The sequence below is a fragment of the Schistocerca gregaria genome, chromosome 1 (genome assembly GCF_023897955.1).
Source record: "Schistocerca gregaria isolate iqSchGreg1 chromosome 1, iqSchGreg1.2, whole genome shotgun sequence".
Lineage (NCBI taxonomy): Eukaryota > Metazoa > Arthropoda > Insecta > Orthoptera > Acrididae > Schistocerca > Schistocerca gregaria.
The window spans coordinates 666509093-666525825 of NC_064920.1; the positions used below are offsets into that span (position 1 = coordinate 666509093).

General features: G+C 43.1%; 1 protein-coding gene across 2 annotated transcripts in view; it reads right to left on the reverse strand.

Annotated features, from left to right (window-relative positions):
• Positions 1–4182: 4182 nt before the first annotated feature.
• The window catches only part of LOC126301017 (uncharacterized), a 37002-nt gene continuing 24451 nt past the window's right edge, over positions 4183–16733 (reverse strand). The window contains exons 2-3 of one of the 2 annotated variants that reach the window (XM_049991696.1): positions 11455–11962; positions 4183–4996 (exon numbers count right to left, since the gene is read on the reverse strand). In XM_049991696.1, coding sequence (XP_049847653.1) covers positions 4715–4996; positions 11455–11742 — 570 coding nt within the window. In that variant the 5' untranslated portion in view covers positions 11743–11962 and the 3' untranslated portion in view covers positions 4183–4714. Of the gene's footprint in view, positions 4997–11454; positions 12021–16733 lie in introns of both variants that reach the window. The other variant, XM_049991683.1, reaches the window with a different exon arrangement.

The window sequence follows — 16733 nt, forward strand, 5'->3', positions numbered from 1 at the left end:
TCAGTTGTAACTACAGGCCGCTTGATATTCGCACAAAATGAAGGGAAAAAAAGCAAAACGTTGAAGTACAAGGAAAGACAAATGGTGCACAAAATAGATTGCAAAAGAACCAATCTAAAATGTTTAATAATTTTTACGAAATGGATTTCTTTAGAGCAGACAGATAGTGTTTCAAAGTGAAATGTGACATTCAGAATCTCTGAACAGACCTGATCATCATATGTATGGAGGATAAAGATTAGTAATCTACTTTAAGGTAGATGGGGATGAGTAGGTGTATAGTTTTCGACTGAATAGCATGATAATTCAGTAACTGCGAAATACTTTTGCCAATATTGACAGAACAAATAATAATGAGAGTATGGCATTGGTGGCCGGGGGACCCCTCGCGGGGCGGTTAGCCCGCAGCTCCGCAAGTTCTTTAACGCCACTACGGCTACTTGCGAGTGAATGAGGATCAGGTGATGAAATACAAACAACATCCAGTCATCTCGAGGCAGAGAAAATCCCCTGACCCCGCCGGGAATCGAACCCGGGACCCCGTGCGCGGGAAGCGAGAATGCTACCGCAAGACCACGAGCCGCAGACATAGAACAACTAATGAGTCATCGGGCGACAGGAGAAACAAAAACAGACACAAAATCATCTCTTTGTGAAGTTTTTTTTTTTAAATAGCGGTTTTCGTAGGCAGAATGCACTTACGTTAGAAAACAATTAGAAGTAAAAAGAATAACACTTGAAACAATCCTGAAGAGTAAATTAAGTTACGTAATATCAAATTACGAATAATTAAACAGAAGGAAGAAAACGTATTGCTCTACTGCAAGAAGAATGATAAAGTCCACACAGACCAGTAGTGTGATTTCTCCCGAAGTATCCAAAGATAGCTCACCTTACAACGTAAGGAGTAAGGGAACTCAAAACTTTTTGAGAAGGAAATAGGTTTTAGTATGTGAAACATGTAACTGATTACGGTTCCTGAAACAAAAGAGGCACAACCGGATAACGCTCGCTCAGCGTCGAACTTACAATCCTACTATTATATGGTTTTAAAACATTCACAGACAGTTACAGGTAACTACGAATTGTTATTAATTTCATCCTGCACGAAATAAATTGTTTTAATCACCCCTCCTCCCTAAGTCTCCACGTAATGCCACTCTATCAAGAAACTACGGGTCTGATAAAGATTTTCAAATTTTTAAAAACATTTGTGTCTAATCAAAATAAGACCTATGACTCACTAATGGCCGGCCTGTGTAGCCGAGCGGTTCTAGGTGCTTCATGCCGCTACGGTCGCAGATTTGAATCCTGCCTCGGGCATGAATGTGTGTGATGTCCTTAGGTTGGTTATGTTTAAGTAGTTATAAGTTATAGGGTACTGATGACCATAGTGCTCAAAGCCATTTGAACCCTTTTTTTTTTTTTACTCACTAATGTCCTGTATTCAGCACATTGCTTTTAACAACATTTTGCAATGTTCATATTTTCAGATTATTTTCCATCATGTGTAATTTTACGTGGTTGATAAATATAGCATAATGCATGTACGAATTTTTCCAGTCGTACCTGACAAGCAAAAAACAAGGTCCGCTAGTGTTTTCAGCGGTGTAAGTTGCGCAACATGTTGCCACAATATAAGTCGTTCTTTGCTCATTTACGTTTCATGCAGATTGACATGTTTTTAGCCCCAAGCATCTGTGGGTAAGTGCTGTTATCGGCTGCAATTTTATATATTTTTATATGCAATAAATACGTTGTATTTTGACGGTTTTCCCGTAGTTGACTCAGTCCCCAATGACACATCGTTAATGTTCAGTTTCCAGCCGCAAAATGTTTCACTTGACCTTATGAAATACCTCATTCTCTGCTTCTTTCTAGCATCATGATTCCTGGATAGGAAGAGTGGACAATATCAAAACTTATGAAGATAAATGTACAGTAAAATAGTGCAATAATAGAAACGTTTTGTAAATTCGTTGTCACCACCATAATTGCTATTTGTTTACTAAAATCATCCAGATATTTCATTCCCTCCCCCTCCCCTGAAGTACCACAGTACAGGAGTGATAGGAAGTAAACGAGAGGTCATGTAAAAATTTATCACAAGTGCTTTTCTCTGTTTTCAATTAAATAGAGTTGCTAATCTACTTTTTTGCACGATCCTACCATGACGACCATAGGCGTATCGATATGAACTGTTGCGGTTCCTACAGCACAGCCAATCTGATACTGAGAACCGTACATGTAAGTTCTTTTGGAACTGAAAATAAGGAGAAAGAATAACTTACCACAGATTGATGAAACTGTCAGGTGGCAGCTTAATTTTACCCATAAGTGATACACTTACATCTGACATCACTGATCTCTCGGAGCTACTGAATTGGAATATTCTTTTACTATGAATATGAAATAGAAAGGGGAATACTTACCAGAGATATAACTACTAAAATATAGTTGTAAGACAGTGCTATTCACCGTTTCTTTTCACTTTTATCTGAACTTGTGCGAGGGTAAGGCAAATGAAAACCTTAAATTTGCAATAACAAATCGAAATTTTGCTCCGTTATCCTGTAAATTGGTAAGCGTGCTACAAACAGCGTGCAGAATGGCCTGTAGATGGCAGCATAGTGCAGATGGACACATTTCGTACATACCTAGTATTAGTATAAAGATGGCAGCCCAACTCGCGACTTGCACCAGGGAAGAACAGCGTTCTGTTATTCGGTTTTTGCGTAATGAAGGTGTGAAACCTATTGAAATTCATCGACGAATGAAGGTTCAGTACGGTGATGCATATTTGTCATAGCAGTAAGTCTACGAATGGAGTAGGAAGTTCGCAAATCGTGTGACTTCAGTGGAAAATGCTTCTCGTCCAGCTCAGACACAACGAGTTGTGACTCCCCAGAACATAGCAACAGTTGAAGCCATAGTAAAGGAAAACCGCCTAGTGACACTGAATGACATTGCAGCATGTTTACAGATTAGTCATGGGTCAGCACATTGTGCATGATGTGCTCCAGTTTCACAAAGCGTCTGCAAGATGGGTGCCACGGCAGCTGACTCCTGAAATGAGAGAACGACGTGTTGATGCTTGTGAAGTACTTCTTCGGCGCTTTGAACGAGAAGGTGATGGCTTCCTTGAAAGAATCGTTACTGGGGAAGAAACCTGGGTTCACGTCCACGAACCGGAAATGAAGAGAGCCAGCAAGGAATGGCACCACCAAAACCAAAGAACCATCAGCAGGGAAGGTTATGCTGACTCTCTTTTGGGACGAAAAATGCGTCATTTTGAAGCATTACATGCCTAGAAGGACCACTGTCACCAGTGCATCATACACAGATCTCCTAAAAAATCATCTGCGGCCTGCAATCAAATCATAGCGTCTTGGGTTGCTGTCAACAGGTGTCGTTTTGCAACATGATAATGCAAGGCCCCACACTGCCCGTACAAAAAATTGCAACAATCACAGACCTGCATTTTGAGTGTCTTCCTCATCCACCTTACTCACCAGGCCTTGCCCCAAGTGATTTTTATATGTTTGGACCACTCAAAGTCGTAAAGGGAGGAAAGAAGTTCTTTTCTGAAGAAGAGGTACGCCACGCGGTGCATGAGTGGTTGCGCGGACTACCAAAAGAATTTTTTTCTAAAGGAATTTATGCACTTTGTAAGCGCTGGAGCACTTGCATTGAGCGTGTACCACTTCTGCACAATAAATAATATTTAAAAAAATGTTTAAGGTTTTCATTTGAGTGACACTCGTAATTCTACGTCTCGTTTTATCATTCCTATTTCCAGGCTCGCCATACGCTGGTAATTCGAATTTACTTTAAATATTTTATTTGTCAACTGACAAATACAAGATATCTCTGTTCTTTTTCTAAATAAGAATACTGTTCATGATTCAATTTGGAACATTCCCTAGGCAACAAAATTTGAATCTGGTCCGTCGTATCGCAAGACTTTAGTGGAACAGCTTTGCAAAAACCAGTGTATTGGAATTGGACGGTAAGAGACAGTAGAATACTATAGACGCTCTGCAACAGAATCAATGTACGTCATTACTCACAAGAGAAATAATTGTTTTACATGCAGACTTTTCAGATGGTCTATCTTTTATAGGTTCTACAACAATAAAGAGGAAAAAAGGACTTAGAAAATTAAATTTCTTTTTATTTACTTATTTGAATATTATTCTTTGAGCAGATTATCACAATATATTTATCTTTAAATGTTGTATACAGTATCTGTAAGCACTGGATCATTATGAAAGACTTCTTTTAGATAAATGTCTATAGCATATGTATTATACAATATTTACAACAGGAAGCACAGATTTTCATGTAAATATACTCTATCTTATATTTTAGGAAATTTGGTAAAAACAGGCTTTACGTGAAAAATATTTACAGCTGCAGTTTAGAGACAGTGATACAGAAGTTTTCCTAAACAACATAAGAATAATTTTTAGATCGATAAATAAAATGTATCTACATTTATCAGAAAGCGTATATCTTGTACTCAGGTAACCAAGATTCACTCGTTCAAGTGAATGTTTACGAAATACTGCTAAATGGAAGCATTACTCGAATATAATATTTGTAATCGTGTGCGTATTACAAAACGCTAATAAAACTTGTTCTACGCAGATTGCGAGGTAGAAGTTCTGACGTTTCGCACGTATGGTGCAGATGCTGGCGGAACAGCGAGGGGCTAGCCACTGGTGCAGGCGCGGCGCTGGGCGGCGGCCATCTTGGCCTCGAGCGCCTCGTTGAGGCGGTTGTCCATGTCCTCCAGGTCCGCGACATCGTCCAGCCAGGTGAGAACGGTGAGGCGGCTCTTGGCGTCCTCCGGCTGAGCGTCGGCCGGCGGCCGCTGCGGTTCTGCTGGGCAGACGGCGGGCTCGCCGCAGGAGAAGACGGGGTTGTCGCTGGCCGCCATCGCCACGTGGGGGCGCGGCCGCCGAGCTCCACGGGGGCCCAGTTTCTTCAGCACCTGCAACAAGAAAGCAGCATACGTTAGTCGCCACGTCCATAAACAGTCTGCGTAGGACGCGCTACCGTACATATCTTCCCTTCGATCACGTATGAGTAATCAATTGAGCCGTGGCGCTCGTTACTGGCGTGTCAGTCTCTTGGATATCCATACTCGATCCTTCGATGTTTCTTATCTTTTCTTGCCTTGTTGTTTTCGGCATTCGTGGGGCGAGTGGCAGTTGACGTATGCTCGGGCTACCTGCTGAGACGCAGCGAGGTACAAGGGGCACGTATATGTGGAGTTGGTTGTACGCGGTCTGTCGGTTCAGCATGGAGGACATGTGTTGGCTGGCTGCCTGCCTGCTCTCCTGATTTTGCTCGCCGTGCCCTGCGACCGCCTAGCTTGGCTTGCTGCCTGGTGTATCCTATACGAGCCATACCGGACGTCCAGCAGAAGCAGCCTTGTGTTTCTTTAAAGAGAATGAGCAAATGTATAAGACCTTTGTAACCAATTTTGGTGGCCTCTTAAGTGTGGCCTTCGCGTTCACACTGCCTTCGGGGAGAGCTAATTCTTTTAAATTTAAATAATTGTAGTTCCCTGTCCTTTATAATCTTTTGGAGGTTCTATCTGAATTTTCTCTTTGGGGTTCCTTCCTTGTGCTTGGTTAAATGTTTACTTGTATAGCGGGAAGTGACTCCTGGTTAAAACTCGGAGAAGTTGTTTAATGTTACTGCCGCTTCCGGCATGTTCTTTTCAATTAAGTGTTGTCATCCCTTCGAGTGACCTGATGTCGCTCCTCGTTAATTCATGCTGGTTTATGTGTACTTAATTTTGAATTGACCATTTGAATTAACATTTTGGAGCGCAGTTTAACACCAAGGCAACCTCATTGTATACCACCTTGTGCCCCGGTCTAGTACCTCAATTTTCAGTGGCACGAGTTAGCTCCACTACCGGTTTTACTGATGTGCTCCCTTCAAAATCTTGTCTTGTATAAGTTTGCCCCATGTGTGTCTGGGAACACAGAGATGAGCTTTAGTGTGACTTCAGTGCTAGTCAGTTAATGGAATCTTCATTTTGGCTTGGGTTACACTTTAGAGTTTGAGTGGAGCGTAGTGTGTTTGATTTGTTATTTATTTAATTACTGTAACTTTGTTTATTTAATGGGGAGCAAGACATTTAAAGACTGTTGGTATTAACTCCCCTAGTTGCGGGGTGTTGCTAATTCGTTCCAAATGGCCTACTACTTATTAAATGGCAAGGCTGTTGATTAGTTGATTACTGTGAGTACAAATTCATGCTATTTATTTGTTACCGAAATTGTTGAAGTGTCTGTGACGTGATTCAATCACTAGCTACGTGTTTGAGCTAAATTGATATAAACCTTACATTGCCTCCTTAAAATTTGTTGCCACGCAGAAACCCTTAAGACAACTAAGTTTTGTCACTGCTTATGTTAACCTTTTCATGTAGTTAAATTTTGTCTTGAAATGTGTATTTCTCTGATTTAATAAACGAGTGATAAAAGAAAAAAGCAAAGGGGCCTGGTCCTTCCCATTGTCTCCGGTTGGTAACAATTATCATAAATCATACTTCAAACGTTTCTTAAAAGTATGTGGTTGAAAATAGATTCAGTCCGAACTGTCCTTAGTGGTTTCTGTTATATGGGCAACAGACAATGATCTAACGTACGTTTCAGTACGTAACGCTTCGTATTATGATGCTGGAAACATCATCTCAGGGTATCAAGACTCAGACACCGCTAAATAAAATGGAAATACCGTGTGGATAGGGCCTCCCGTCGGGTACACCGTTCGCCTGGAGCAATTCGTTCGAGCTGACACCACTGAATCTCAGACTGACACTTCGGGGCTACTCATTTCTTTTACTTTTATTTTTATTTATTTATTTATTTAATTATTTAGTCTCCAATGTCAGACTTACAACCTTTGCTGAACATACATTTTGTTATACTAGCGTAGAAATAGTGCCTACAATGTCCAAATGTTGATAAGTAGTGGCTAATTAGAAAATTAATTAGGTAAGGAAATGAATAAAACTGAAAGTGTCCAAGTGAAAAGGACATGAAGTAGTACAAATACAAAAGAAACATTCTCCTCTAGCAATGAAATAGAATTCGTGTCGGGGGCGACACCTGCTCACAACCCGTCGTTCGATAAAATAGAATTCGTGTCGGGGGCGACACCTGCTCACAACCCGTCGTTCGATAGAGCAAGAGAGCCATCTATCGACCCGTTCTCCACGCGTTGGCGTAAGACTGAGTTTCTCGAAATTAACTAAGGGTCCGTAAGTGTGATCGGTGTCTATCTCGGCTTCTTCGTGTATCTCATCTCTCACCCGCCACACCCCTTCTGGCTGGCGGGTCGGTAAATGTAAGTCACAGGTAATTAGCGAAGTCTCGCCTATATTTCCTGTGCTGTTGCAGCTTCGTGTGTCCATCCAGGAGAAAATGCCAAAAATCCATTTTACCCTTTTCCGATTCGTTATAGACGTAGCCCACAACGCGGAAAATAAGATTCTTGCGGTGGGGGGGGGGGGGGGGGGGGGGGACGTACCGGTAAATAAAGCAACAGCGTCAACTCTTCTGCACCACAAGCTTTATAACACACGTCGGCGCGAATCTGAGATCTTAGGTAGCGGTCTGTTCATGTCATGGCCCGAGTCTTTCGTGTATAAGTTCGGCTTGCTGTGGTTGTTTGAGTTTGAAATTACTATCCGAGACTTTATGGGATTGACTGATGTCTCCCTCATTGGGAAGGGCAACGTTGGGCCCACGCCGTAGACCAAGGCATAATGCCCACATAATAGAAACCAACAAGGGCGCAAATACCAGCCGTGACAGCCAGCCTTTTATGGCCTCTGAACGTGTATATTCTATCTCTTAAACGCTGCTTTTCATCTTCTCAAACTCGTGCTCGGAAGCTTGGATAAACGGCTTTAGCATATATACGGAAAAATGGGCTGCTATCCGAATTGTAGTCATAAATTTTCAACTATCAGAATGAGAAAACAAGGGTATGTAATTAATTTTTTTGCTTGTTTGCAAGCACCTTTCTGTAGCCCTGTTGCACATTGAAATCACTGAACCACAGTAATGTAGCGCGCCAGAACAAACTGTCGCAGCTCATACATAAATAAAGAGGAGTACGATGCGGGAATTGGTTTTCGGCAGCAGCGGAAATTTTGCCGTGTGTCAGGTCAAGCCAGATGAGTTCTTTAGCATTCTGGATTGGCCTGATACACTGCAACATTTCCACTGCTGCAGAAAAAGAATTATCGCACCACACTGCTCTATATCTACGAGCTGTGACATTTTGTTCTGGCGTGCTACGGTACTGTGGCTCAGTGATTACAGTGTACTTGCAAAAAAACAGAAAAATAATATGCATCTGTATTTTTTCGAGGTGATAATTACAACTTTTTTACTAGCTCTCGCAAAACTTTACTTGGCTGCGATTACATCATACTTCTTCGTCATCTTCTCGCAGACTTGAAGTCCGAAGTAGTAAATACCACGTGGCGACAATTACAAAGTACGTTAAACATACAGTATTAACTGTACATCCACGCGGCCACAATTACAAACTACGTAAAACATACAGTATTAACTGTAAATGTAACATAGGCGCTTGGTAATTATGAATAAGTGCCATATTCCACTTAGTGCTTTTAAGTCCAGCAACTGGTGATGAAACAGTCGAAACTAGCAAGACGAAGTTTGCGGTGTAAATAAAAATGACTTTTCAAACATTTTTCCTTGTGGCTGATGGGTTAACGGGTCGGCAAAGTATTTTCGATGTGGCTCCTCTTAACTTAAAAGACAGAGACTGTCGATCTGTTTTTATGTAGCAGCCATAATGGAAAAGTAACAGAATCGCGTTTTTCTGTTGTATTGATACAATAAACTCGTGTTGAAGCTTTCTGTTAGTCTGTTGACATATCACTGGTAAACGTCAATCATGAATCACTGGCTAATGTAGTCTCTGCAAATACCACCTTGTTCAACAGATTTTAAAGAGCGAACGTTGTCATTTATCGAAAGTTTGTCATGGGTAGGTCTGTTAACAAGAATTGTGGAAGCCATTTGACGACAGGTTTTATCATTGCTTGGAGCTGTGAAGAGCGCCGAATATCAGTGTGTTATGGAATACAGGTACAGTAATTTTGCTGCATTGTCTGTCCTACCTCAGTCTGGAACTGCGCGACCGCTACGGTCGCAGGTTCGAATCCTGCCTTGGGCATGGATGTGTGTGATGTCTTTAGGATAGTTAGGTTTAAGTGGTTCTAAGTTCTAGGGGACTGATGACCTCAGAAGTTAAGTCCCATAGTGCTCAGAGCCATTTGAACCATCTGTCCTACCTACACAGCGCACAGCAACTTAGCCAGATATAAAGTCAAATTTTGTTGCGATCATATGATATCAGACATGAATTTTCTTGATTTGAATATAGTGTACCTGTGCTACTGTGGACTATCGACAATATCAGCGCATGGTACCTTATGGTTTTTTTTATATTCTGTCTGCGTACGAAAATACAATTTCTAAAGTTAGCGTATAAAAGACATCCGAAGAACCATTTTGTCTGACCTTGCGATTGCAGTATAACGTCAAAAATACGATTACGGTGAACGACAGGTAGAAAATCGCACTTGGAACCGTAACCAAATATATTCATGTAAACAAATGGACTCGAGAACGAGAATAAATTGTCGAAACGCGTTGTGCTAAGCATGAGAAAATGCGTAACTGATACAGTTTTTCATTATTTAAATCACAGACGCAACTGATGTGTCACTCCACTGAGCGACTACTGAACGTTTTAAATTCGAAACAATGTTATGTAATAGTTACGACTCACGAATAATAAGCAATGAAGCAGATTGCGTGTGTTTTTAAAAATGGTTCATTTCGCGGCGCAATCACAACTAATTTCAACGACAAATTAACGGTTTTGACCGTCACCGGCCGTCTTTACATCATAAGAAGGAAGCCTAGTTCATTCCCAACGAATCTGTCTCCTACTGGCATTGTCCATTGGCAATATAGTTTTCTGTACGTGCTCAGGAGTGAAGTACTGCTTGATTCTTATGATGTGGACATGGCCGGAGAGCACTCGAACCTCCGCCGGGACTAGCCTCATAGTCCAACACTGCAGCGCCCCAGACCTCTCGGCTGATCCCGCGTGGCCGTATCGCTAGGTACCTGCGGTCGTAGGAAGTGTCTGGCGTAGCGGTCATACGTTATGTACACAAACCTTCCTCTTGAATTAGGACGTCTATTAGTGAAAAACCATATGGCAATGCCTACAAGTTTTCCTGAGACTAGGCTTGCCACACAGAGAGAAAAGCGAGGCGGGTTAGTTTTACTTATAAAGTATAAAGATTGTGCTAAAAAAGTAACAATTTTTAATCAATCGCAGACGTTAAGAACTTTCAACATTGCAGCGCGTCAGCAATCGTATTTATCGAAATAATTATGAAGAATCCGCCTCGATTGCACAAACTACCCGGTGTTTACCTAGGTTGCAGCGTGGGTAACCACACCTTCTTCAGAACAAATATAAAGCAGCTTGCCTAAATAGGCATAGTGAAAGGCTGAAATCAACACCTACAACGGCAAGACTCCATAAAAAAAATTACAAATACACAGTACATATGTACCAAGTCAATAATATTACATATCTCAACCCTGTGTGTGCTGCCTCGCCCCAGCTAACGTACGATGGTCACAGGCTCTTCACCGAACTGAGGCACCACAGGTTGCTCACATGCGCGGCTATCGAAATCACTGCGCATGCGCGCGGCCAGTAAAGGCTCTTCTTATGCACGGGAGCGGGATTACAACGTTAACACGGATCGAGACCTAACTGATTGCCATTGGCGATCCGTGTTAACTTTGTAATCCCGCTCCCGTGCAAAAGAAGAGCCTTTCCTGGCCGCGCGCATGTGCAGTGATTTCGATAGCCGCGCATGTGAGCAGCCTGTAGTGCCTCAGTTCGGTGGAGAGCCTGTGACCATCGTACGTTAGCTGCGGCGAGGCAGCACACACAGGGTTGAGGTAAGTAATATTATTGACATGGTACATATGTACCGTGTATTTGTAAAAAAAAAATATGGGGACTTGCAGTTGTAGGTGTTGATTTTAGCCTTTGACTGTGCCTATTTAGGCAAGGTGCTTTATATTTGTTCTGAAGAAGACGTAGTTACCCACGTTGAAACCTAGGTAAACACCGGGTAGGTCGTGCAAACGAGGCGGATTTTTCATAATTATTAAATCGCAGACGTCTCCGACAAATCTGAAATGTCCTTTACAAAACTGCATACGCTGCACAATAATGACAAAATAGAATGTTCTTGCCGGCACAAGGCGGACGCGTTAATGAGGCGATAGCAGAAGCAAAAACGGCGAGACTACAGCAGTGGCAACGACTACGCCGAGCGCAGAGCGGACTCACCTTGGCGCACGTGGTCCGGGCGGCGAGGACGGCGTGTCGCAGGGCGGCCGTGGTGCTGCCTCGCGCCATGTCTGCGGGGTAATGACACCCCGCGGGCCGGCGCCGGCTTATATACAGCGGACAGGGAGGGCGCCGTGACAGCTGGCGACGCCGCCCCCACCGCCCCCGAAGCGCCGCGCGTCGCGTGGCGCGGCTCGGCCCGGCGGCGCCGCGTGGGAACCCGCGCCGTTCCCACAGGAGGAGCGGCCGCCACGCGCCACTCGCCACCGCTGCCCCCATCGCTCGCATCCCTGTTGCGCCGCCCACGGGAGTCAGCTGCGCCGACCTAGGCCGCGCACCCACCTGCCGCGCGACACAGGAAGCTGCAAGTGGAAGCGGCGCCGACGTGCGGGTCGGCCCTCGGCCAGTCCGGAAGTCATTCTCCCCCTGCCGGCTCGCTAATGCCCGCCTCGCCTCGCCTCGCGCCGCTTTTCACTCCTGCCCGCTTTCTTTGTCGGGCAGTCCGCAGCTGCAGTTCGCAATCGCTCGGTCATTCATTCAGCCATACGACTGCCAAACAACCTACCCTGTAAAACATGCGTCGTATCCAAAGCTACTCTGCATGCAACAGGGGATTAAATCCTTATACGAATTTAGAATTAATACCTTCAGCTGCTGACGGGGACAGGTAAAAATGTGTGCCCCGCCCGGGACTCGAACCCGGAATCTCCTGCTTACATGGTAGACGCTCAAAAAAAAAAAAAAAAAAAAAAGAAGTTGTTGTAGGTCAGGGGGCAGAGTGGGCAGTGGTCTTACTTGGTGGCCTGGCCACGGTGTCCCCGTCTCCTAACAGAATGAGGGAGAGGCAGCGGGAAGGAAACATTGTACATGTGTGTAATTTTTTATTATTAACAATATTATTTTATTTAATTTTAATGTCCCAAAAGAAAAATCATATTTTAAAAAGAAAGGAAAGAAATATAGGGCCGAAGTGACATCCTCGTCACTTCACTGGGAGTAATATCCTATCCCTCGAAACAACGTATACCTGGGATTCCCCACCGCTTTGGGGAGTTAAGAAACAAGCTGCCTAGAAAGTTCGCAAAATGCGTTTTATATTTAGAGTGGCGTCGGATGATTTCGTGTTGTTCTCGTAGATAATGCCAATAGTCCATGCTCGATATCAAGGCCCACGAGAGCACTTAGAGCGATGCGTGTCCTCCAATCCAGCGGATTGCCGATGATTTTTGTGAGGGGAAAAAGACAGCGTCAGGGAAAAATAGAGCGTCCGTCGTGATCGTGGATTCGTCGGTGCCTCGGACCAGTGCCACGATGCGTTGCGTCAGCCGCCAAACATCCTTTGCTCACCGCACTGCAGAGAATGTTCGTCGGTGTCCTGCATGCCACATATAAAACAGAGAGGGGAATCTACCATGCGAATGTCGTACAAACGTTGGCGATTTATTGTCTTGCGGTTGATTAATGTATACCATGACGATCTCGCTGCTGTGGTGAGGACAGCTCGTATGGACAGCTTGCCAAATCTGTCTCCAGTCTCGCGTTGGGTATTTAAGTTCGACATCATTGCTGCCATGATGACACTGCAAGTATCGATATATCTCACTGGTTGTAGGAATCCTTGTAGAAGGTATCTGTAACTGAACATAACTAAAATCAACAAAGAATCACGCGATGTGAGAAAAAGAGGGCGATATTATGCCTACCGCCACCGGCGGTTCAAAGGAAGTCCATCTGAGCCACCGAGGGCACAGTGCGACTGCAGGGACTATCTCGCGCACGCCTCCCGCGAGACCCATATTCTCACCTTGTATGTCCACACACTACATTCGTAGTGTCCCACCTCAACACACGCATTATTCGTGGAAGACATTCTTACCAAGTCCCGTAAGAGTTCGGGGAATATGTGTGCATCCGCACACAAGCAGATGGTCGTGGCCGGCATTGCCAGAACGAAACTCTCATATATGGATATGATGTCTGTTCTTTCGGATATGTCCGGAAGAACAGATACCATATCCATATATAAGTAAATCCTTATATGTTTTCATCGACATAGATTCTCTAAAAAATGTTCAAATGTTTGTGAAATCTTTTGGACTTAACTGCTAAGGACATCAGTGCCTAAGCTTACACACTACTTAACCTAATTATCCTCAGGACAAACACACACACACACACACCCAAGCACGAGGGAGGACTCGAACCTCCGCCGGGACCAGCCGCACAGCCCATGACTGCAGCGCTCTCGACCGCTCGGCTAATCCCGCGCGGCCATAGATTCTCTCTCGGCACATTCCAATTGACTGGAAGTATGCGCCCATATTTTACCGAGTGTCTCTCGTAAGAGTCGTCTGGAGCATTTTCTCTGGCGTTTCGGCAGATATTTGCAATTTCGTTTTTTCATTGTCTAGCTGGGGTCAGCCCGGACAATTACTGCAGCTTCATGTCTTTCGTTCGAAGCCCAGTGTCAACAGAAAACTTCGGTATTTTTCCCACGACAAACAAAATTAATTTTAAATTGGGGCTTTTACACGTCTATTTGACAGAGCGCTCCCAAATTAGTAAAGTCCAATATTCCTTTTGTCAATATGTATTTAATAGGAACAGTGAAACACGAAAAACAGCAATCCAGCAGCGACTCAGCAGAGCTGCATGCTTGACATTTGCTGTCAGCGCGGGCTAGGGCAGTGATGTCGGTGCTGGAGTACTGGAAATTCTTCGAGTTTTACTGTTCAAAATTCAAATTGCTCTGAGCACTATGGGACCTAACATCGGAGGTCATCAGTCCCCTAGAACTTAGAACTACCTAAACCTAACTAACCTAAGGACGTCACACGCATCCATGCCCGAGGCAGAATTCGAACCTGCGACCGTAGCGGTCGCGCGGTTCCAGACTGAAGCGCCTAGAACCGCTCAGCCACTATGGCCGGCCTTTACTGTACCTGTTAAATACATACCGATAAAATAAATATTGCATCAGGCTAAACTGGGACCGCTACATCGGTTGGATACGTAAGATTCCACTTTAAAACCATTTTGTTTGTAACGAGTAACAAACCGACGCTTTCCGTCTGTGGTGGGCGCACTATTTGTTAGGGCTGACCCTAGCTAAACATTGCAGAAACTAAATTGCAGATATCTGCCGAAACACAAGAGAAAATTCGCCTGACTGTTAGGAGAGACACTCGGTACAGTTGGAGAGTACGCTGCTGCACAAATGTTGAATAGATTTCTTAATAAAACGTCACAATGTGGTGAATGAATGTCTTTAATATTACGCTTTTCGGGATAACCCGTCATCAGATTTCAGATACATCGAGCTGTGCACGTGAACTGAAGTTAAATGTTTCAGCCTCTGACATACGGGTGCCAGTTATCGCTGAAACAACCGTTATATCGTTTTATTTTACGCCGGTTAAACCTGATTGTTAAAAACGCTGAAAATAAACGGTTTCTCAAATAACCCATTTTCGGTTTTTTTCCCTACTATTTCCTAAAATAAACGTAGAAACCGAATAAAAATTGAAAAATTTTGATTCTCTCAGTTTCACGATACACATCATCAAAATATTAAATTAAATAGGCAAATAAGAGAAAATTTCGTCTGTACACCGTTCGCTGCTATTCTCGAAATCTGGTTGAATACTAGAAATCGTCAACATTATTCTCGTACTGATTTTAATTCTTTGAAATTCTGTTCAAAGATCATGTTGTAATCAGGGATCATATAACTATTTGGGCATTAAGAATAATCATTGCTAAAGGGTGGAAACTGAGACTGAAGAGGTCTGTTTTTCGTGTTAATTTGTCCGATTGCAAGGGCTACAAACAGATAAAGGCATACTATGTAAACACAGGCAGCGGATCAGCAACTTCTTATTTTTATTGCGGATTATGGATGAACTGTTCTTAAGTTTTTAATTTATTACTGCTATCATAATCTCCGTCGTCATTTACTACTTCATATAAATGTTGGACAAATGTTCAATCTTTTAAAACAAATGACGCATTGTACTTCGTTGTTACCCCACTTGTTTCCATTGCCCAATACATCGGCTGTCTGGCGACGACAACGAGAAACTACCGTGTGGACCAAGTAGAGGAAGTCTTGCCTACTGCACATATTCGCGTGCCATTAGCTGCGACATACGACCGCAGGAACATTGTTGTCTTAGCGAGACTGTACTAAATCTTATGCCATGTATTTGTTGCTCGTTTCTGTCGTTTTTGTAATTAAAATAGCCCTGATTGCTTTTCCATTTTCTGTAATAGCACAATATTTCTAAATAACGCAAATTATAGGTTTTTTGATAAATGTTTATTTAAAAGCAAAACATTTTAGCACTGTTGCTATGGCTAATTGATGTTTCGGTTTTTTTACTCGGTTGTTAGTAAGAAACAAAAAAACACCTGCTATAACCAAGACCAAATAAATACCGAAAAATACCGTTTATTCGGAACTAAAATACCGTTACCCGTTTTAAGCGGTCGGTTTTTCCCATCACTACTACGACCGTTATGTGTATAACATGTAACTTCAGTTCACCTCGATCTATCTGATATCTGATGATGGCTTATCCCGAAATACGTAATATTACAGTCATCCAGTCACCAGTTGATGACGCAGCGTTTGTGCAGTACTGTTCCAGTTATGTCTCATTTGCTTTTCTTCCGTCCAGCAGGAAGCCAGTTCCCCTGTCGCACTGTGCACTATCCATCCTTTCCCCACCCCTTCCTATTTCTGTTTTCTCCTTCCATCTCAAACTGCTATTCTTACCCCGTAATTCGTCGTCCTTCCTCTGACCCGTCAACTTCTTCTGCACATTCATTTCTTATGTACTGCTACCACACATTTCTGTTAGACGTCATCACCATATCTGACAAGAAACTAATGAGAAAACTGCCGACCACATTGCTGATGAGACTGATATTAAATTCAGTATACTGGTTACTACATATATTACTACTACTACTATTGTTATTATTATTATTATTCCTATTATTACAATTTGTGCCGAGAGCATGTAGGATCACGCAAAATATCCTGCCTCGTTGTAGCATTCTTTCTGATCTTCCACGATTCTCTTATTTTTCCTCCATGGAGTCTGTTTTTATCTTCAGTCCACTTTGTCTCTGGTTTATTTGACATCACATTCCACTTGTGTTCTCTGTATATGTTCCTGTCTTCAGTTACTAGTAGATTGATTTGTGCTTTTTATAGGCCATGTTTCAATTTTGTGACTCATGGTGTTGTTGACTTGACCTGTTGTAAGTATGCC